Consider the following 23220-nt stretch of genomic DNA (forward strand, 5'->3'; position numbering starts at 1 on the left):
AGAGATCCATTTGAAAAGTCATTTTGCAGGTCGTCCCTCCTACATACATAAAGCAAATTGTCCAAAAAAAAAAAAAAAAAAAAAGTCTAAAAACTCATTTTGGAAAATTACTGATATGCAGCAATAACGTTGACTTTATTTTTTCCAGATATGGCCGCGTGGAAAGTGTCAAAATTCTCCCCAAGAGGGGATCTGAAGGAGGAGTGGCTGCCTTTGTGGATTTTGTGGACATCAAAAGTGCACAGAAAGCTCACAACTCGGTCAACAAAATGGGAGATAGAGACCTACGCACGGATTATAATGAACCAGGCACCATCCCGAGTGCTGCTCGGGGATTGGATGATACAGTTTCCATAGCATCTCGTAGTAGAGAGGTTTCTGGGTTCAGAGGAGGTGGTGGAGGGCCTGCTTATGGTCCCCCACCGTCACTTCATGCACGAGAAGGACGTTATGAGCGGAGACTTGATGGGTAAGTTCCAAGGTTTCTGTAGGCAGGTATTTTGTATTTGATATGGTGAGAAACAGAAACTCATATTTAGGGGCCCCAGACGGATTTAAAGTTTTGGGCATTCTCAAAGTTTCCTATTTTGGGTTGGAAACGGAAGTGATTTCTATCCCAATGGCTGGTATCTTATGGAATCATAGAGGATATTTCCTGCAGCTGATTGGATATCTGTTCCTGAGATATAATGTGATGGAAGATTTCCTATGGAAGCATCATTTTTGGAGTTACCTGTCTTCTAGAATTAATTATTCCTTCTCTTGGATAATGTTAAGTCCTTCCTTGGATATATCCCTTCTACCTGATGGAGCTATTTGGCTTTTGTGTTCATACTATATGGAATATTTCTGGAATATTAGAGCCTACAGATTCTTTTAGAAGTTGATATCTGCCTCTCCATTTTCACTACATAAAATGTACAAACAAATTGGATTGTCACAAAATAATCTAGCAGACCATAATGATTCAACCACTTGGATTCTACAAACAATACTTTAACATGGAAATGTGTACTTGGATGAAGAAGAGAGAAGGCAATGCTTGATTTTTCCATTTTGGATCTACACAATTTCTGTATTGTTGGAATTACACTCTTTGATGGAATGGGGAAAAATTAAAATGATGGACGTTTCCTAAATCCTGGAATATAGCTATTCTTTTCTAATTGCTGGGATATATGGGATGTCATGCTGTCAAGATTCCACTAGCCCAGGGAAAGAGGATTACTATATCATTTCTTAAGCAAGTTGCTGTCCAATTAAAGGTACTTTAGCTTTGAACACATGGTGATGATCAGTTGTGGATACAGCAATCAAAATTGACTGGGCTGGATGGCTACAAAAGTGAACTATTGGCGAGCAACTGTGCCTTCCTCATTTGTTGGAATTGTAGAGGATATTTCCTCTTCTGCCAGCTGCCTGATTCATACTTAGGGCTGGAAATATTTATGAATGTGGATAAATTTCTAATTGTCTACTATCTCAAGAAAGAAGTCTGGGGGTTTGAGAGTTACAGTTTGTCTGGGACTACTTGCTTCCAGTGGAATTATTTTGTCTGGTCACTAAGATTTTTTTTTTCTTGTGGTTCATCTAAATATCATTTGACACCCTTGCCCATTAAGAAGGTGGATTACCCCCATAAGAGGGGCCAAAATTGGGGAAGTTATGTTCACAATTCTCTCCCTAGATTTAATTGGGATTATAGGTCGTGTTTCCACACTTGGAAAAGGTTGGTATGTCCTGACCTGTGTATATTAGCCCCTCTCCTAACCCAAGTCAAACTCTCTTTTTTCCCCCACTAACTCTAGAAGTATTTAGTACTAATAGTGAATCAGAGAATAGCCATTAGATTTCAGCTCTGCTAGCTCTTGTGCCTGCCTTCTGTATCTTCTTAATGAATAAAAACGTTGCATATTTATAAAATAGCAGCTGTAGCAGTAATTGTCCTGGAACTTTTTTGCCTATTGCTTCTGTTAAATCATTAATAATGGCTTTCACTGATTAACATTTGATAGGGTGCTAAATTAATTATTTATGGCATTTTCTCTTAAGTCTCAAAGGAAACCCTCTTATTTGTTAGACATTGAAATACAAAAATTTCGAAACTGTAGTAAATAAAAGAGAAACTCATTTAATACATTTAAGTAGGAAAGATATAGAATGTTTATCATGCCAGTTTTTCACGATAGCAGCAGAAAAGCTAAACTAAGCCTAGGAAGGTGGGGTTGCTACTAAGAGAAATGATGGGTGAAAATGAGTATTAGTGGAGAGACCTGGAGTCTAAGTATGTACTGGGGATCTAGTATTAATTGTTACAATATTTTGCCAGATACTCTTCATTGGAGAGATTCTAATTCTTTATGTTTCATGATTCCTTAATCCCTTTTGATAGAAGATAGATCCAGAGATGGGTTGAAGAGAAACTCAAGTGAAATGGTCTTTTAGGAGCTGAGTTCTAGTTCTCTACAAAAGTAGAGAACTTATGATTTCTTTTTAGGATTATAATTAGTTTTTAATATTAACATATAATTGCATGTGTGTAATTGCACATGCGACATGTTTTGTACTTTTTAGGTTGACAGATATTCACATCCTACTAAATGATTTTTTAAATTAAGTTATTTTGCTAATAGCGACCTTAGAATATCTTGTAGTTCCTAATGTTGCCTAATTTCATCACAGGCAATTTGAGTATAGCTAAAAGCTAAAAGAATGTATTTCCTGCAGCCATTAAGTGTATACATTAAGAAATTGAATCATGGAATAGTCATTTTTAAAGTCATTTGGAATTTGATGACACAGGAGTAATTTTTATTTTTAGTTAAATTTACGTAGCGTAGCATATGGTAACCTAATATTTTGATATTTGAAGTGGTTTTTTTTGAGATTCTATTTTTAGTATTAAATGTAATTGGGTACCTCTGTGCAGTCTGTGTAGTCTAGTTCATGTAGTCTAGTAATTTTTTATAATTATCCAAGCAGTCAAAACTTAATGAAACAGTTAAACTTAGAAAATTTTTTCTGGACTTCTTGAAAGTCCTTCCTACTGTTGAGACATGCGCTGCAGCAGGGCTTTCATGTCTGAGTTAAAACATAGCATGGAAATGTGGCCTAAAAGAAATTTGTGAATAAATAAAATTTGGTATATACTTTAATCAGATGAAAGTGTAAAAACTTTCATATTATTAAAATAGTCTCCTCTTGTTCCGTTAACATGAAAAGGAGATTGTATATTTATGTATGCAAGTCAGAAAATCTCTAATAAAGTGAGCAACTGAGCTGCAGAACACTAGTCATGAAAGCCCAATATACAATGAAAACAATGATTCCTCAGCTGTGAAAATAATTTTTGGAGTCAAGTAAAATGTTAAGCTTGTTAGCGTTTGCTTACTAAGTAGGTTAATGCTGTTTAGAAAATGACCAGTTGCAAAGACAAAGACAATGCTGAAGTGAATGTTTGCATGACTTGCTTTTAGTTTTGCTTGCTCCTTTCTGATTAAATATTTTTCCCCCTCCTAAATGCAGGGCTTCAGATAACAGGGAGCGTGCTTATGAACATAGTGCCTATGGACACCATGAACGGGGGACGGGAGGATTTGATCGGACAAGACATTACGATCAGGATTACTATAGAGATCCTCGAGAGCGGACTTTACAACATGGGCTCTATTATGCTTCTCGGAGTCGAAGTCCAAATCGCTTTGATGCTCATGACCCCCGATATGAACCTAGGGCTCGCGAGCAGTTTACACTGCCGAGTGTGGTACACAGGGATATCTACAGGGATGATATTACCCGGGAGGTACGAGGCAGAAGGCCAGAGCGGAATTACCAGCACAGCAGGAGTCGGTCACCACATTCATCCCAGTCTAGAAATCAGTCTCCTCAGAGACTGGCTAGCCAAGCGTCTAGACCCACAAGGTCCCCTAGCGGCAGCGGCTCTAGAAGTAGATCCTCCAGTAGTGATTCAATCAGCAGCAGCAGTAGTACCAGCAGTGACAGGTAGGTTAACAGCCTTTTGTTATAACAGATGAGCTAGCTTTAAACAAATTCTCAACAATCAGTGGGAATGGTTTCAGCATAGTATTATTTTTTAAAGTAATCTTGGATCATATATGTATGTAATCAGTAAAGAAACTGGCATGTGGCTATTGAATTAACTGTTCTAAGTACTTGAAGTTAAGTGATGATTTGCAAAGTGCTATTTTATCCTCCAGATGCACAATATTAAAATTAAATGATCAGAGAGGAAGGGAGGTGGTGACTCTAGCTGTGCAAGGCAAATCTTGTGACACTGAAAATATGGTATCTCTTTAACATTTTTAATTTTGTAGGTGTATAATACCAATTTATTTCTATTATTTTGAAGATTTGTAAAAGCTGATTAAATATGTATTGGTGAAATATATTGTTGACACATTTATTATCAATGACTAAATCAACTTATGAACAAATTTTAGCTAATTTTAACATCAGGATGGTAACCAATTTATAAACTCAAGTAGAAAAGCTTCCTTTGAATGCAGGTTGTAACTTTACTGTTCTCTAAACTGATCTCACTAGTTGAGAATTTCTTACTACAAATAATAATAATTATTTTTTAAAGATAGAGTCTCGCTCTGTCACCAAGGCTGGAGTGCGGTGGTGCAATCTCAGCTCATGGCAACCTCTGCCCCCTGGGTTCCAGCAGTCCTCCTGCCTCAGCCTTCCAAGTAGCTGGGATTACAAACATGTGCCACCACGCCTGGCTAATTTTGTATTTTTAGTAAAGATGAGGTTTTGCCATGTTGGCCAGGCTGTTCTTGAACTCCTCACCTCCAGTGATTTGCCCTCCTCTGTCTCTCAAATTGCGGGGATTACAGGCATGAGCCAGAGTGCCCAACCAAGGAGTTTTATTCGAAAAGCAAAAATAGCAAGTTAAAGGTAATCTTAATAAGAAACTTAGCTTCAAACCGAGTTATATGGATTTTGAAATCACAGATCTAGGTATATGGTATAGATTATCCTTTAAGTAATCTGGGATAAGTTATTTACGTTCTTCAGGTCTCAGCTTTCCTTTTTTTTGAGATGGAGTCTCACTCTTGTCACCTAGGCTGGAGTGCAATGGTGTGATTTTGGCTCACTGCATCCTCCACCTCCTGGGTTCAAGTGAGTCTCCTGCCTCAGCCTCCCAAGTAGCTGAGATTGCAGGCGCCCACCACCATGCCCAGCCAATTTTTGTATTTTTAGTAGAGACGGGGTTTCACTGTGTTGGCCAGGTTGGTCTCTAACTCCTGACCTCAGGTGATCCACTTGCCTTGGCCTCCTAGAGTGTTGGGATTACCGGCGTGAGCTACCGTGCCTGGCTAAGCTTTCTCATTTTTAATAAGGACCTTAATAAAGTTATTGTGAAAATTAAAATGAAAACTTCATGTAAAATGCTTACTTTGATACCTAGTATATGTTTAAAAAAATGCTGCTATTCAATTTGTTAAACCCATATGACCTACTTTTCAGTTTAGGTGGTATATATTTAAAATTTACAGTCAAATTCTTTGACTTGATCAAAAGGCTCAGATTACTTTTCTTTTGCCTGCTTAAAATTAAGCAAATGGTCATGTAGTTGAATGGCTATTTTTAGGCTTCCTAAATTTTCTTATTCAAAATAATAAGTGAAAACATTTTGTTTATCCGTCTGCCTATCTAGATATAATTCAAACATTCTGGAAGATTTTGCATATTAAAATGAAACGAGCATATAGTTTAGGAAGTCAGGAAAGTCGCGTTCTGTGCTCAGCTCTCAAGCCCTGTGACATGGATGAAAACTCTTTTGCTTTTATTTGGTATGCTGTCTAGATAAATGATAGATGAAATTCATTTGAACCATATAAGCTAATTATAAAATCTTGTTTTTCCACTTATTTTCTGCATAGAATTGTCTAAAATACTCAAGTTTTTGTCATTTTCCACAAACCTACCTCATTAAAAAGCTGCGACTGCATTCCATTGGATCAAAACTTATTGAAAAGGTGTTGAGGCACTGGGCGTGATGGCTCACACCTGTAATCCCAGCACTTTGGGAGGCTAAGGCAGGTGGATCACCTGAGGTCAGGAGTTTGAGACCAGCCTGGCCAACATGGTGGAACCCTGCCTCTACTAAAAGTACAAAAATTAGCCAGGCGTGGTGGCCATACCTGTAATCCCAGTTACTCAGGAGGCTGAGACAGGGGAATTGCTTGAATTTGGGAGGCAAGCCCCTGCACTCCAGCCTGGGTGACAGAGATGAGACTCTGTCTCAAAAAAAAAAAAAAAAAAGAAAAGAGAAGGTGTTGAGCCTGGGCAAAGTGGCTCACGCCTGTAATTCCAGCACATTGGGAGGCTGAGGTGGGTAAATCACTTGAGGTCAGGAGTTCGAGACCAGTCTGGTCAATGGTAAAGCCCCGTCTCTACTAAAAATACAAAAATTAGCTGGGGGTGGTGGTGGATGCTTGTAATTCCTGCTACTCAGTAGGCTGAGGCAGGAGAATCGCTTGAGCCCAGGAGGCGGAGGTTGCAGTGAGCTGAGATGGCTAGAGGAGAATGATGCCTTCAGAGTAGCATTATACTTTGATGGGAGTATAATGGATCCGCCCTCAGACTTGTAGGCTCAGAAGCTTGAACCCAGAGGCGATCTGATGAATTTGATGGAGCTTAATCCCTGTTCATGTAATTAAAAAAAAAAAAAAAAGTGGTTCTATGCTTCTAAATATTTGCACTCAGAAAGATAACTGCTAGAAGGGTAGATGCACTTAGAAAATCTGCCTGTGGACTAAATTACAATAAAAAAGTTAGTGAGAAAGGGAATTTTTGGTGATTATTTTATCACGTTAGGGTAGCTAGATGTATTCATTTATATACCAAAGGCTACAACCTAGAGGTTTGACATCTGACCAGCAGACAAAATTTCTTTTCTTTTCTTTTTTTTTTTTTTTGAGGAGGAGTCTTGCTCTGTTGCCCAGGCTGGAGTGCAGTGGCATGATCTCGGCTCACTGCAAGCTCTGCCTCGGAGGTTCATGCCATTCTCCCACCTCAGCCTCCTGAGTAGCTGGGACTACAGGCGCCCGCCACCACACCTGGCTAATTTTTTGTATTTTTAGTAGAGACGAGGTTTCACTGTGTTAGCCAGGATGGTCTCGATCTCCTGACCTCGCAATCCGCCTGCCTCGCCTCCCAAAGTCCTGGGATTACAGGTGTGAGCCACTGCGCCCGGCCCAGCAGACAAATTTAATTCATCTTGTATAGTGTTTTAAATTATTGCCAGTATTTAAAAAATTGGAATTTCCACCTAAAAGGCCAGATTTAGGCTCTTGTATGTTTTATTTCCCTCTGATTTGCACTGTAGGACCATACCTGACAAGGAAGTAAGGGATCCTGAAATCTGCTGGTTGAAGTCACCTTCTTACCATGGACTTGGGGAAGAATCATTGAGAGATTCTTGCTCTGTTCCCCCTTTCTTATGTGTGTAGATTCTTCCTTTTTATAGATCACTATTTTTTTTTTTCCTTTTGAGAGATTATAGAGCATTTACTTAGGTTATTGGTTTCATTTCATATATAGTCATATTTTCTAGAGCTAACAGATTTCAACCCTATATTTACACGTTGCTTTTAGTGAGTTACTTGAATCTCATTCATTAATTTATTGATTCCTTCTAATCTCACTGATGTGACAAATTTTATGTAATTACAGCTTTTTTTTTTTTTTTTAAGACAGAGTTTCATTCTCACCCAGGCTGGAGTACAGTGGCGCGATCTTAGCTTACTTCAACCTCTGCCTTTCGAGTTCAAGCGATTCTCTTGACTCAGCCTCCTGAGGAGCTGGGATTACAGGCACTGCCACCATGCCTGGCTAGTATTTGTATTTTTTAGTAGAGACAGGGGTTTCACTATGTTGGCTAGGCTGGTCTCGAACTCCTGACCTCAAGTAATCCACCCACCTCAGCTTCCCAAAGTGCTGGGATTATAGGCGTGAGCCACTGCGCCTGGCCAATGATAGCTTTTGTATCTATACATAAAAAGAACAGTGAGATAAATCTTTTGACTGCTGGGAGGACCTGATAGGTAGCATTTGGTTAGGCTATGAAGGATATGCAGTACTTCAACAAGAAGAGAGGAGGATTAGGCTAGACAGGTAACACTGTGGGCAGAAGAAACAACCTGAGATGGAAGAATGTTTTGAGCACAGCAGATAATTTAGAATGGTTTAACTGTGGTAATGATTTTTTTTTTTTTGAGAGACAGAATCCTGCTGTGTTGCCCACGCTGCTGGAGTGCAGTGATACAGTCATAGCTCCTGGGCTCATACCATCCTCTTGCCTCAGTCTCCTGGGTAGCTGGGATTATAGGTGCACATCATTCACACCTTGATAATTTTTAAATTTTTCGTAGAGAAGAAGTCTCACTTTGTTGTCCAGGGTGGTCTCGAGCTCCTGGATTCAAACGATCTTCCTCCTCTGCCTCCCAAGTGCTAGGATTACAGGTGTGAGCCACAATGCCTAACTTTCAGGTTTTATTCTGTATGCAGAGAGGGCCATTAAAATATTTAAGAAAGGAGATAGCTTGTTGAGATCTCTGCTTTAGAAAGGCAACTGGTGACTTATTCATAATCTCTGTTTTTCCTACTCCTGGTACCTCAGAGAAGGAAAATTTGGAATAGGTGGGAGAGACATTGTATTAAGAATCAGATTATCCTGATGTGTAAAAAACAGAATGAACTTTCTGGTGATATGAAAGAACAAGACTGAGTGACCTTAATGCATATCACAGAACCTATTGCCTTTCTCAGAATACATGTCCAATAAGTAGTTGAAATACTTAGATACAGTTCTTAGTTAGCATTAAGGATAAAGCAAAATTGATGTAGATAGCTAAAAGTTTTTGCCATTTATTTATTTATTTATTTATTTTTTGGTGAGATGGAGATTTACTCTTGTTGCCCAGGCTGGAGCGCAATGGCGCAATCTCAGCTCACCGCATCCTCCACCTCCCAGGTTCAAGCGATTCTCCTGCCTCAGCTTCCCGAGCAGCTGGGATTGATTACAGGCATGTGCCACCATGCCTGGCTAATTTTTTATTTTTAGTAGAGACAGGGTTTCACCGTGTTGCCCAGGCTGATCTCGAACTCCTGACCTCAGGTGATCCGCCTGCCTTGGCCTCCCAGAGTGCTGGGATTACAGGCGTGAGCCACTGTGCCTGGAGTTTTTGTCATTTAAATTGTGATTGAAGCAAGTGTACAGAGATAATAATCCTCTGGTGTTCAGAGTTTACCCATTGTTCCCTTTTATTAGATGTTCTCTTTTTCTCTATAATTATATTGAATTCAAAGTGTAATATTTTGAGGTGTTACGAAATTCAGAATGTTCAGTTTTCCTTTTGGAAGAAATAAGTTACTTCTTGTGATTTTTAAAACTTGTGAAACTGTGACATTTCTAAAGGTCCTTTAAAGATGTTTAAAGTTAGCACTTGTATAGTGGGCAAAATATAGCTTGGTTTTACCTATAGAAACAAGTTTGTCTTCTGTCTTCATGACTGATAGGGAAATTAATCAGTCTCCATCCTTATTAATTGTTACAGTTTTGATGAAATGAGTAAATATGGGATTAATGGCAGTCTAGTTGTGAAGTCCTTATAAATAACACACCGACTGTTTCTGCAAAACCATTTACAGTATTTAACTGGTAAGAACTGGGCCTTCATGGCTGCATGTGCTGCTATGTACTGCTTGACGTCTTTTTGTTTCTCTGTCATGGCCATATATTGAGCCACATGTCTTTTCAACAGAACATTTTAAATGCATAAATTCCACAGAAGCATTTATTTTAAAATCCCTTGATTGAAGTTGAACATACTTTATTTCTATAGTTCCCTATTATTGGATCCCCCCCCATCAAGTCATAATAATTTCCTTCAGGCTGGGCGCGGTGACTCACACCTGTAATCCCAGCACGTTGGGAGGTTGAGGCGGGTAGATCATGAGGCCAGGAGTTCAAGATCAGCCTGGCCAAGATGGTGAAACCCCATCTCTACTAAAAATACAAAAATTAGCCAGGTGTAGTAGCGGGCACCTGTAATCCCAGCTACTCTGGTGGCTGAGTTGGGAGAATCGCTTGAACCTGGGAGATGGAGGTTGCAGTGAGCCAAGATCATACCACTGCACTCCAGCCTGGGCAACAGAGCAAGACTCCGTCTCAAAAAAAAAAAAATAAAAATTCTTATTTGCCATAAGCCAAGGAATGCACAGGTACTAACTAGATTGGTGTGGACAGCTAGCACATGCTGGGCACATGCAATGGGACAACCTGTACTAGGATGAAAGGCACAGCTTAGAGGGCTGGCAGGTGTTGGGTAATGCTCAAGTTTTAGAGTGATGGCAGAAAAGTACGTTGGTAGGCCCTCATGGCTCTGCTTGGCAGCATCACAGGCCACATTCCCCCTGGGGCTCTTGGTTCCCCCAGGGTCCAACCAAGTCTGAGTCATGGGGCTAGGATGAAGTTTCCCTTCCCTCCTCAGCAGGAAACCCCCTTCTTCCCAGAAGAGAGAGGGGAAAGGAGGCAGTGGGTGACAGGGTCACTGCATCCATCAGAAATTGGAATTTTAGAGCAAGCTTTCTTAAATATATTTAAAAAATTAAAATGAGCTGATTTTTTAGAAATGTATTTCTCACATTTTCATTGTATAGTTGTTACATTATTAAAATTTATTTTGCATTGTCATAAGCTAGAAGGATACAAGGGAGAAGCTTGGGAACAGGAAAGGGGGAAAGACAGACACACTCACAGTTCCTGGGCAGGGAAGCAGACATGTGAAAGCCTTTGTGATGTTTGCTTAAAGTAACAAGGAAAGCATATAGAACTTCAAGTAACCAGACTTTTCAGCTCTTATGCCATGTTAAGATACGGAAAGCCTTATGTCTCTCTCTTCTCCAGTGTGTTAGCTTTGCATTAGAACGATTTACTTTTTTTCTTTTTTTTTGGAAACAGAGTCTTGTGCTGTTGCCCAGGCTAGAGTGCAGTGGTATGATCTCACCTCACTGCAACCTCTGTCTCCTGGGTGGAGCAACTCTCACGCCTCAGCCTCCTGAGTAGCTGGGACTACAGGCGTGTGCTACCACATCTGGCTAATTTTTTGACTAATAGGATTGCAGGTGTGAGCCACTGTTCCTGGCCTACAACAATTTACTTTTTAATTGAAAAGGAAATGAAAGTATTTCTTATTACTGATGGTATTCTTTGCACCACCTACAACCTGTCTGTATATTTTTTAAAAAATTACGTATACTGAGTAAAGTATATCAAAAGTCATCTATAACCCTATTACTTTTTTTCCTAATGTTAGACAATTTAAAATTCTTTTTTTTTTTCTTTTTTTTTTTTTTTGAGGCAGAATCTTGTTCTGTCGCCCAGGCTGGAGTGCAGTGGTGCCATCTCGACTCACTGCAAGCTCCACCTCCCGGGTTCACGCCATTCTCCTGCCTCAGCCTCCTGAGTAGCTGGGACTACAGGCGCCCACCACCCCGCCTGGCTATTTTTTTGTAATTTTAGTAGAGATGAGGGTTTCATCATGTTAGCCAGGATGGTCTTGATCTCCTGACCTTGTGATCTGCCCACCTTGGCCTCCTGAAGTGCTGAGATTACAGGTGTGAGCCACTACGCCCTGCCTAAGATTCTTTTATGGGTAAACAGTAATTAATTGAATGAATTCTGGATTTTAACAACAGATATAAGGTTATAGAAAGGAATATGACCCATTTAACTTAAAAAAGCATGAAAGTCTCTAGTCTAATAAGAAGGATTTTTTTCTGTAAAGACCAAATCTGCAAATCATAAACATTTTAGATATTGTAGATTATAGTTTCTTTCCTAGAGGAGGAATTTTATTCACATATCCTTTTGTCTTTTCTTGAGGAGATTTTGCAGTTAACTTATTGTAGTTAGGAGAAATTATTTTCTTCCAAGTTCAAGTAGAAAATTTTTCAAAAATGCTGTCATTTTTGTAGTCTTGTGAAAGAATGTGGATGAGGCTATAAAGGCGAGGAAAACCATTAAGAATGGTGGCATTGGCCAGGCGCGGTGGCTCAAGCCTGTAATCCCAGCACTTTGGGAGGCCGAGACCGGCGGATCACGAGGTCGGGAGATCAAGACCATCCTGGCTAATACGGTGAAACCCCGTCTCTACTAAAAAATACAAAGAACTAGCTGGGCGAGGTGGCGGGCGCCTGTAGTCCCAGCTACTCGGGAGGCTGAGGCAGGAGAATGGCGTAAAACCCAGGAGGCGGAGCTTGCAGTGAGCCAAGATAGCGCCACTGCACTCCAGCCTGGGCGACAGAGCGAGACTCCGTCTCAAAAAAAGAAAAAAAAAAAAAAAGAATGGTGGCATCGTATTTATCAAAGTGACAGTGTACCTTCCATTTGTCTTTTTTTTTAAACAGGTATGCGCATTCAGGTGTTAATTGGGAGAAGGAATGCTGATTTTATTACCTGGCTGTACGGTTTGTTATGATACGTGGGATATGCTGGGAACTGCCAGACCTAGCAGCAGTTTTAAAATATATATGAAGTAAAAGTCAGTTTCTTTCCTTTTCCTTTTCCTCCCTCCCTTCCTCTCTCTCTCTCTCTCTCTTTCTTTTTTTTAAAGGCAGTCTTACTTCGTCACCCAGACTGGAGTGCAGTGGTGTAATCTAAACTCACTGCAACCTCTGCCTCCCAGGTTCAAGCGATTCTCCTGCCTCAGCCTCCCTAGTAGCTGGATTACAGGTTGCGCCACCAGCTAATTTTTATATTTTTAGTAAAGATGGGGTTTTGCCCTGTTGACTAGGCTAGTTTCAAATTCCTGGCCTCAAGTGGTCCATCTACCTTGGCCTCCCAAAGTGCTGGGATTACAGGCATGAGCCACCGAGCCTGGCCTGAAAGTCAGTGTTTTAAAGTATTAAAGGAATTAATAATTAGTGATCATTTTTCGGTGATGGTCGTAAAAACAAATTTGTCTGATTTATTATCAAAAGTTATAATAATGAATAGGCAAATAATTTCTGGATTCAGTGGTAGATATAAGTTTGTTTTGTAGCTTTGTGATTCTTTTTTTTTTTTTTTTTGAGACAGAGTCTCGCTCTGTCACCCAGGCTGGAGTGCAGTGGCCGGATCTCAGCTCACTACAAGCTCTGCCTCCCAGGTTTACGCCATTCTCCTGCCTCAGCCTCCCAAATAGCTGGGACTACAGGCGCCCACCACCTCGCCCGGCTAGTTTTTTGTATTTTTAGTAGAGACGGGGTTTCACCGTGTTAGCCAGCATGGTCTCGATCTCCTGACCTCGTGATCCACCCGTCTCGGCCTCCCAAAGTGCTGGGATTACAGGCTTGAGCCATCGTGCCCGGCCTTTTTTTTTTTTTTTTTTGAGACGGAGTCTCGCTCAGTTGCCCAGGCGTGAGCCACCACGCCCAGCCCATTCTTTGATTTTAATTAGTTTGTTCTGCCCCGTTATTACTTTTTTAGATTGTCCAGAGGTTTCAAAAGGGAGAATTTCATGCTGAAAATTAGTGTTATGAATAAAACATATTCATTGCTTTGGACCTTTCCAACTGTTACATGAAGTTTCTTTTTAAGCATACAAGAGAAAGTGTACTTGAAGTTTCTGTCTTGACGTTTATAATTATTCTTTGTGATGGAATCCTGTAAGAGACAATTAATGGTTTTATTGACTGTGTATGATTAAGTATGCTCTTTCCTTAAAATACTTGTATCTGTATTATTTAAAAGGTTACCTACTTGGAAGGGTTAGGGAAGAAAAGAACAGCAGGCATATTAGTGTCTGTAATACTTGAGAAACATTAGGTCTTGCCTCATTTTGAGTGGCTCTCTTAAATACTTTACAAAATAATAAGCATTTGCTTGTTCCCTCCTTAATGCTATTTTGGTGCTGTTTAGCAGCATGGAATAAATGTTCAGCGGTGTGCGCTTTGGACGAGAAATACACCAAAAAAACCCTTTTTTCCCCCCATCAGTGGCAGATAAACTGCAGAGGTCACTGAAGAGCCCACATTTTGGAAACACATTCTTTTTTTTGGCTGCTGTATTGCTTGCATAGCTTGTTATTGCGCAATAAGCAACCTTCTGTTTTAGGGGGTCATATTAGCCAGCCAAGCCTTTTTTGTGCTAAATATGGAACATGGAAGAGTACTTACTTAATTGCTCTGGTAGGCATAGCTCTCATAATGGATACCTGTAAATAGGTCTGTTTCCTTTCTGGATTTCCTTTTTTGGTCAAAAACAGCATTTTAATATAAGTTTGGTTTTTTTTAAGATATGTAGGTGTTGTCAGCTGCAAGGTCTTGTATGGAATAGGCATTCCATTTTGGAAACAAGTGCTGGGCTGACCCATATTGCTGAAGTGGGAACCTTGCGTTTAATTAGGATGCTCTACTGCAGAGGAATGAGAACCAGATAGACTTAGCTCTGGAAGCAGATGAGAAGCGCTCACCCGGGCAGCCCCTGCGTCTGAATATTGTGGGGGAAACTAGGAACTGTTGTTTGTGACTCGAACCAGCCTAAACTGGAGCCATCCAGTTTGAGTTGGCTGCTTGCCACCTCCTGGAAGCTTCCTTGTTTTGCCAGTTTCTGCACAGCCCTCAGTCCAGGGGCGGGGCACAGGGACCCGGCTGCTGCATGGTGACTGGGCCGGGTGGTGGGAGGGGCAGGACGGCTGTGCCTTAGTGTTCCTGGGGAGGAGGATTTCAAATCTAGCCAGGGTGAACGCCCGACTGCAAGCTGGTACGAACTCTATTTTTAATACCGCTTTCTGTTATTAACCCTTGCTTTAATGGTAACTTTTAGTCTTCTACCTTTTAGAAGCTACAGCTTCTATAAAACTGCTTCTGCACTGCCAGTGCTTGGCCACATCACAACGTGGTCAGCATTTGGTGACAAGGAGTTTATTACCAAAGTCCCCAGGAGTGTTGCTTTTAGTTAGGTTAGTCCGTTTGAAATAAACTGCCCCTCTCACCCCTTCTCATTCTTACCAATTAGGTTGTACTGGGGTTTTTTATTTTGGTTTCTTAGGTGGAAGGAATTAAAATAGGTTTTGGTGGCAAAGTTGTGACATGACATGATGTCTTGTGGGTTTTAATTTATTCTGGATGATTTATTTATTTATTTATTTATTTATTTTTGAGACAGGGTCTTGCTCTGACGCCCAGGCTGGAGTGCAGTGGTGATCTCAGCTCATTGCAGTCTTGACTTCCTGGGCTCAAGCTGTCATTGCACCTGAGCCTCCTAAGTAGCTAGGATTACAGGCACACACCACCAAGCTGGGCTAATTTTTGTATTTTTTGTAGAGATGGGGTCTCACTGTGTTGTCCAAGCTGGTCTTGAACTCCTAGGCTCAAGCTATCTGCTCACCTTTGCCTCCCAGAGTGCTAGGATTACAGGTGTGAGCTGTGCCTGGCCTGAATTTTTTTTTTTTTTTTTTTTTTTTTTTTTTTTTTTGAGATGGAGTCTCGCTCTGTCTCCAAGGCTGGAGTGCAGTGGCACGATCTCAGCTCACTACAAACTCTGCCTCCTGGGTTCACACCATTCTCCTGCCTCAGCTTCCCGAGTAGCTGGGACCACAAGTAGCTAGGACCACAAGCACCCACCACTACGCCCGGCTAATTTTTTGTATTTTTAGTAGAGACGGGGTTTCACCGTGTTAGCCAAGATGGTCTTGATCTCCTGACCTCCTGATCCGCCCACTTCAGCCTCCCAAAGTGCTAGGATTACAGGCGTGAGCCACCGTGCTGGGATTACAGGCGTGAGCCACCTCGCCTGGCCGAAAAAAATTTTTAATGTTGCTAAAAATAAAAAAGTTGAGCCTGATGTGATGGTATGTGCCTGTAGCTACTCTGGAAGTTCATGTGGGAGGATTGCTGGAGGCCTGGTGTTTGAGACATAGCAAGACCTCATCTCTTAAAAAAAAAACCAAATCCACCAGGTACGGTGGCTCACACCTATAATCCCAGCACTTTGGGAGGCTGAGGCGGGCGGATCACTTGAGGTCAGGAGTTCGAGACCAACCTGGCCAACGTGGTGAAACCCTGTCTCTACTAAAAAAACACAAAAATTAACTGGGCATGGTAGTAAGGTGAGCGCCTATAATCCCAGCTGCTCGGGAGGCGGAGGCAGGAGAATCCCTTGAGCCCTGGAGGCAGAGGTTGCAGCGAGCCAAGATTGCCCCATTGCACTCCAGCTTGGGTGACTGAGGGACACTCCACCTCAATAAAAACCCCAAAATTAAAAATAATAAGTAATTAGGCAGATTAAAGTTCTAAACAACAAATTTTATTTTATTTGCTTATCTTTTTTTTTGAAATGGAGTCTGTCTCTGTCGCCCAGGCTGGAGTGCAGTGGTGCTGTCTCTGCTCAATGCAACCTCCACCTCCTGGGTTCAAGTGATTCTCCTGCCTCAGCGTCCTGAAAACAACAAATTTAAAAATAAAGAGTGCCATGTCAAATTGTATTTGTTTGACTTGGAAACAAAGTATGAAAACTCTTTTTTTTTAATTTTTTTATTTTATTTTTTTTGAGGCAAGAATCTTGCTTTGTTGCCCAGGCGGGAGTGTAGTAGCATGATCTCGGTTCACTGCAACCTCCACCTCCCAGGTTCAAGTGGTTCTTCTGCCTCAGCCTCTCTAGTAGCTGGGATTATAGGCACACGTCACCACGCCCGGCTAATTTTTGTATTTTTAGTAGAGATGGGGTTTCACCATGTTGGTGGGGCTGGTCTTGAACTCCTGACTTCATGTGATCCGCCCACTTTGGCCTCCCAAAGTGCTGGGATTATAGACGTGAGCTACCACGCCCAGCCAAAGTATGTAAACTTTTTTTTTTTTTTCCTGAGGTTGTGTTTTGCTCTTGGTGCCTAGGCTGGAGTATAGTGGTGCAATCTTGGCTCACCGCAACGTCCACCTCCCGGGTTCAAGTGATGCTCCTGCCTCAGTCTCTGGAGTAGCTGGGATTACAGACATGCACCACCATGCCTGGCTAATTTTGTATTTTTAGTAGAGACAGGGTTTCGCCATGTTGGTCAGGCTGGTCTCGAACTCCTGACCTTGGGTGATCCACCTACCTCGGCCTCCTAAAGTGCTGAGATTACAGGCATGAGCCACTGCGCCTGGTCAATCATTTTTACTTATGGTAAAACTTAGTGCAGTTTTGGTGATCTTGTTCTTTTCTTGTGTCTCTTTTGGGGTGTTTGTACTTAGAAGTTCTCTATGGTCATTCTTAGAAGCCAAGGCACAAATTTACCTTGCCCCAAACAAGGAATCATGCATGTCCAGAAATTAAGGAAAATGTAGCATTCTCATTTTAAACATTAGCATTTTCTTTCTTTTCTTTCTTTTTTTTTTTTTTTGAGATGGAGTTTTTTGCTTGTGTCACCTAGGCTGGAGTGCAATGGCGTGATCTCGGCTCACTGCAACCTCCACCTCCCAGGTTCAAGCAATTCTCCTGCCTTGGCCTCCTGAGTAGCTGGGATTACAGGCGTGTGCCACCACGCCCAGCTAATTTTTGTATTTTTCAGTAGAGATAGGGTTTCACCATGCTGGCCAGGCTGGTCTTGAACTCCTGACCTCAGGTGATCCGCCTGCCTAGGCCTCCCAAAGTGCTGGGATTACAGGCATGAGCCACTGTGCCCGGCCTATAGAACATCCTTCTAAATCCACTTTGTACTGTAAATAAACTTCCTATGTCCAGATAGGCAAAACAGTAAGTGAAATAGCTTTAAAAACGTCTTTGTAGAGTTTGTTTCTAAGAATTTCACTCATCCTCTAAAATCTTTCATTTGGTGTGGAAGAGAGATGTAGGGCAGTAAAACATTTTCTTACAAATAGTTGGGTTATATACAGTTCAATAAAATCAAGTTGACATTTTTATTTTTATTTTTTATGTGATCTTGGCTCACTGCAACCTCTGCCTCCTGGGTTCAAGCAGTTCTCCTGCCTCAGCCTCCTGAGTAAGCTGGGATTACAGGCACGCACCACCACGCCCAGCTAATTTTTATATTCTCTACTGAGATTTGAGTTTCACCATATTGGCCAGGCTGGTCTCGAACTCTTGACCTTATGATCCACCCACCTCGGCCTCCCACAGTGTTGGGATTACACATGAGCCACTGTGCCCGGCCTGGTTGACATTTTTAGATTTTGACTCAGGTTTCTTTCTTTCTTTCTTTCTTTTTTTTTTTTTTTTAAAAGACTGGGTCTTGCTCTGCTTTCCAGGCTGGAGTACAATCTCTGCACACTGCAACTTCCGCTATAAAATTCACCCATTTAAAAGTGGACAGTTAGTGCTTTTTAATACGTTTATGGAATTCTGCAACCATAATGAAATTAGTGCATTTTCACGATCCCGAAAAGAAACCTCACACCTGTGTTAGCAGTTGCTCCCCATTCTTTTTCTCCTCCAGCCCAGGGCAACTACTAATCTGTCTATAGATTTACCTATTCTGGACATTTAATAGAAGGAAAATCATTACCATATTGCAGTCTTTTGTGACTGGCTTCTTTCACTTAGTATGTTTTTGCAATTCATTCATGTTATACCACTGATCAGTACTGGTGCACCGAATAGCCACATTTCAAGTACTAGGTAGCCACATGTGACTAGTGGCTGCGGTACTGGATATCCTATCTAGAAACAAAAACCTCCCTAATAAACCAGCACATCATCCTTCAGGAGAAAATGGTAGGCCTTTATAATGCTTAAGCATAGCCCAGAAATATATGTGTGTGGGTTTTAACAAAGAAATTCCATTTACAGGAGTTAACACTTAGAGGTTTAGTACATTTGGAAATAATTGCTAGGGAAAAAAATTTTTTTAGAGGCAGTCTTGCTCTGTCACCCTGGCTGGAGTGGTGGTGCAATCATGGCTCACAGCAACCTTGAACTCCTGGGCTCAAGGGATCCCCTCACTTCAGCCTCCTAAGTAGCCGAGACTATAGACATGCCACCACACTTAGCTGAATTTTTTTTTTTTTTTTAAGAGATAGGGTCTCACTACGTTGCCCAGGGTGGTCTAGGACTCATGACCTCAAGTGATCCTCCTGCCTTGGACTCCCAAAGCACTGGGATTACAGGCATGAGTCACTGTACCTGGGCTAATATAAAAACCATTAAGAAAAACTAATGTCATGGTGTCATGTTGATAAATTCACATATATCTGTCTCAGTAGAACTGTTTAAAAATATATACCATGTTCTGGAGACCTGGTTAAAAAAAAAGTTTATTTATGTTGACTGCATGTTCAAATGGTATTTTGAATATATTAGGTTAAATAAAGCATATTACTACATTAATTTCATCTGTTTCTTTTTACTTTTTTTTTTTTTTTTTGAGATGGAGTCTTGTTCTATTGCCCAGGCTAAAGTGCAGTAGTCAGGCTGGAGTACAGTGGCGCAGTTTTGGCTCACTGCAAGCTCCGCCTCCCAGGTTCACACCATTCTCCTGCCTCAGCCTCCCGAGTAGCTGGGACTATAGGTGCCTGCCACCATGCCTGGCTAATTTTGTTTTTGTATTTTTAGTAGAGATGGGGTTTCACCTTGTTAGCCAGGGTGGTCTCGATCTCCTGACCTCATGATCCGCCCGCCTCAGCCTCCCAGAGTGCTGGGATTATAGGCGTGAGCCACCACACCTGGCTCTTCTTTTTACTTTTTCTTTTTTTTTTTTTTTTGAGACGGAGTCTTGCTCTGTCGCCCAGGCTGGAGTGCAGTGGCCGGATCTCAGCTCACTGCAAGCTCCGCCTCCCGGGTCTACGCCATTCTCCTGCCTCAGCCTCCCGAGTAGCTGGGACTACAGGCGCCTGCCACCTCGCCCGGCTAGTTTTTTGTATTTTTTTGGTAGAGACGGGGTTTCACCGTGTTAGCCAGGCTGGTCTCGATCTCCTGACCTCGTGATCCGCCCGTCTTGGCCTCCCAAAGTGCTGGGATTACAGGCTTGAGCCACCGTGCCCGGCCTCTTCTTTTTACTTTTTCAAATGTGACTTTGAAAATTAAAATTCTGTGGCTTATATTTCTACTGGACAGTGCTATTCTAGAAGCAAGCTCTATCAGGCTGTAATGTCACAAAGTAATTTGTGTATCAATTTAGTGCTTTTGAATTTGTTTAAAGACAAATAGAGTTTGTTATTATTATTATTTTTTAAATTCCCCAAACCCTTCTAGTCTCTTGGAAATGATGGGTTAATAGAAAAGGCTCTTGGGACTGTTATGCCTAAAATATAAACTGAACTACTTCCAGATTCCATCTTCAATACTTCAGGTGTTGGTCAGGCCAAAATGCATGTTTGTTTCCAGGGTGGCTGAGGGAATGGCTCAACCGAAATATTTATTTCAAAGTCCAGGTTCTAGGCGTAGAAATATGTTAATATCAAATCCCCTAAATAAATTAATTTCCCAAGAAGGAAATCAAATAATCTTAACCAGAGTAAATTTATTTTTAAAATTTAAAAAACAACTTTCAGTGGGGCACAGTGGCTCACATCTGTAATGCCAGCACTTTATGAGGCCAAGGCAGGCAGATCACCTGAGGTCAGGATTTCGAGACCAGGCTGGTCAACATGGCAAAACCCCGTCTCTATTAAAAATACAAAATTAGCTGGGCATGGTGGCGTGCACCTGTAATCCCAGCTACTCAGGAGACTGAGGCAGGAGAATCGTTTGAACCAGGGAGGTGGAGGTTGCAGTGAGGCGAGATTGTGCCATTGCACTCCAGCCTGGGCAACAAGAGTGAAACTCTGTCTCAAAGCAAAACAAAACAAACAAACAAAAAGAAAACACTTTCATCTGATCAATTTTAAGTGATGGCTAATACTTTTGATAGAGGTTTAAAATATGTCTGTTTACATACTGGTGCTAATAGGCTGGAATTAGAAGACATAAATAATACACATCTATGTTGCTTCTAGGCATGATTTATATAACCCAAACTGGAAGAAGTCTGTGATTTTTTTTTTTTTTTTTGAGAGGGAGTCTCGCTCTGTCGCCCAGGCTGGAGTGCAGTGGCGCGATCTCGGCTCACTGCAAGCTCCGCCTCCCGGGTTCACGCCATTCTCCTGCCTCAGCCTCCTGAGTAGCTGGGACTACAGGCGCCCGCCACCGCGCCCGGCTAATTTTTTGTATTTTTAGTAGAGACGGGGTTTCACTGTGGTCTCGATCTCCTGACCTTGTGATCCGCCCGCCTCGGCCTCCCAAAGTGCTGGGATTACAGGCGTGAGCCACCACGCCCGGCCGAAGTCTGTGATTCTTTATATGTTATTTTCATTGATGGTAGGGAGGGGCAGATTAGCTTCCTGATTATGCTGTGTCATGGTGTATGGAGCCATCTTGGACTGTAGCTTTGTATCTGTCACTGGAAGAAACTGCAAAGAAGTAATTATATTTAAGCAGAACAACTTTAGCCTGAGGTTTCTTACTAATTTGTAGTCATTTGTAAATAAACAAAAATGTATACCAAATAGTGGATGGCTTAGGCTTTCTAGTAGGGAGTTAGGTACCTTTCTAACTCCTTGTCCCTGGAACTGCTCTAATGGAGAGTTCAGACGTGGGAAATAGCAAACTTCTTTTTCATTCTGGATAGAAAGGAGATGTAATTAGTATCAAAGTTAAATTGAAAAAAGGCCAGTATGCTGAAGCCTGGGTGACAGAGTGAGACCCTGTCTCTTAAAAAAGAAAAAAAAAAGAAAAAAAAAATGCAAGGCAGGTGCAGTGGCTCCTGCCTGTAATCCTAGCACTTTGGGAGGCTAAGGCTTGAGGATCACTTGAGGCCAGGAGTTTCAGATCAGCCTGGTCAACATGGCAAAAACCCGTCTCTACTAAAAATACAAAAATTAGCAGGGTGTGGTGGCATGTGCCTGTAATCCTAGCTACTTGTGGCTGAAGCTTGAGAATCGCTTGGACTCAGGAGATGGAGGTTGCAGTGAGCCAAGGTTGCACTACTGCACTCCAGCCTGGGCGACAGAAAAGGCAAAAACCTGAAAGTTCAGATTTGCTTGTGGGTTTGGTAATGCTACATCAGTTGTATGTGACCATTTGGAATTAAAACATGCACACCCTCACACACACATACTTGATCTGTGTGCTTTCTTGGCCTGTGCCTTTTGAAACGTTGTAGTTTTTTCATAACAAGAAGTATCAGATTTTATATACTATGTGACGAAGGGAATGAGAAAATTCCATTGTATTTGACAGTTTAAATTTTCTCATCTTTTTTGTCTCTTAAAGACTGCTGCCAGGTTGGAAGGATTTCTTGTTCTTAGGCAGACATGTTACATCTGCTTACTACTTTCAGGGGAGTATGCATGTTTGATGCTTTTTGCTTTGAGTTACTTGAGTAGAAGGTTTTGTAAGTGTGAAGGGTCCAGTAAAGCCCACCAGAAAATAAGTCACATGATTCTTAATAATAGATTAACAAAAATGTAGCCCGTTTCCATTTTTGCTACTGTTATTAGGATAGTAGATCCAGAAGCTACCATATTATGTTTTGTTTTGTTTTGTTTTGAGATGGAGTCTCGCTCTGTCACCAGGCTGGAGTGCAGTGATGCGACCTTCGCTCACTACAACCTCCGCCTCCCGGGTTCAAGCGATTCTCATGCCTCAGTCTCCTGAATAGCTGGGATTACAGACACGTGCCACCATACCCAGCCAATTTTTGTATTTTGAGTAGAGACAGGGTTTCACCATGTTGGCCAGATTGGGCTCGATCTGACCTCCTGATCTGCCTGCCTTGGCCTCCCAAATGCTGGATTACAGGCGTGAGCCACTGTGCCCGGCCCATATTATATTTTTAATGCCAAAGCTTAGAAGGCTTCAAAAAAGTTTTTTAAAAATTGTAGTAAAATATGCACAGCATAATATTTACCACTTTTTTTTTTTTTGAGACAGAGTTTCGCTCTTGCTGCCCAGGCTGGAGTGCAGTGGTGCAATCTCGGCTCACCGCGACCTCTGCCTCCCGGGTTTAAGCGATTCTCCTGCCTCAGCCTCCTGAGTAGCTGGGATTACAGCACGTGCCACCACGCTTGGCTAATTTTGTATTTTTAGTAGAGACAGGGTTTCTCCATGTTGGTCAGGCTGATCTCGAGCTCCCGACCTCAGGTGATCCGCCCGCCTCGGCCTCCCAAAGTGCTGGAATTACAAACGTGAGCCACCGTGCCCGGCCTAATATTTACCACTTTAATCATTTT

At 41.7% G+C, this 23220-nt stretch overlaps 1 protein-coding gene across 3 annotated transcripts in view; it reads left to right on the plus strand.

Moving 5' to 3' along the window:
* SPEN (spen family transcriptional repressor) overlaps positions 1-23220 on the plus strand; it is a 99888-nt gene that overhangs the window by 30633 nt on the left and 46035 nt on the right. The window contains exons 2-3 of one of the 3 annotated variants that reach the window (XM_031664676.1): positions 149-469; positions 3526-4002. In XM_031664676.1, coding sequence (XP_031520536.1) covers positions 149-469; positions 3526-4002 — 798 coding nt within the window. The other 2 variants (XM_031664677.1, XM_031664679.1) reach the window with 2 other exon arrangements.

Source organism: Papio anubis, chromosome 1 (genome assembly GCF_008728515.1).
Source record: "Papio anubis isolate 15944 chromosome 1, Panubis1.0, whole genome shotgun sequence".
NCBI classification, from domain to species: domain Eukaryota; kingdom Metazoa; phylum Chordata; class Mammalia; order Primates; family Cercopithecidae; genus Papio; species Papio anubis.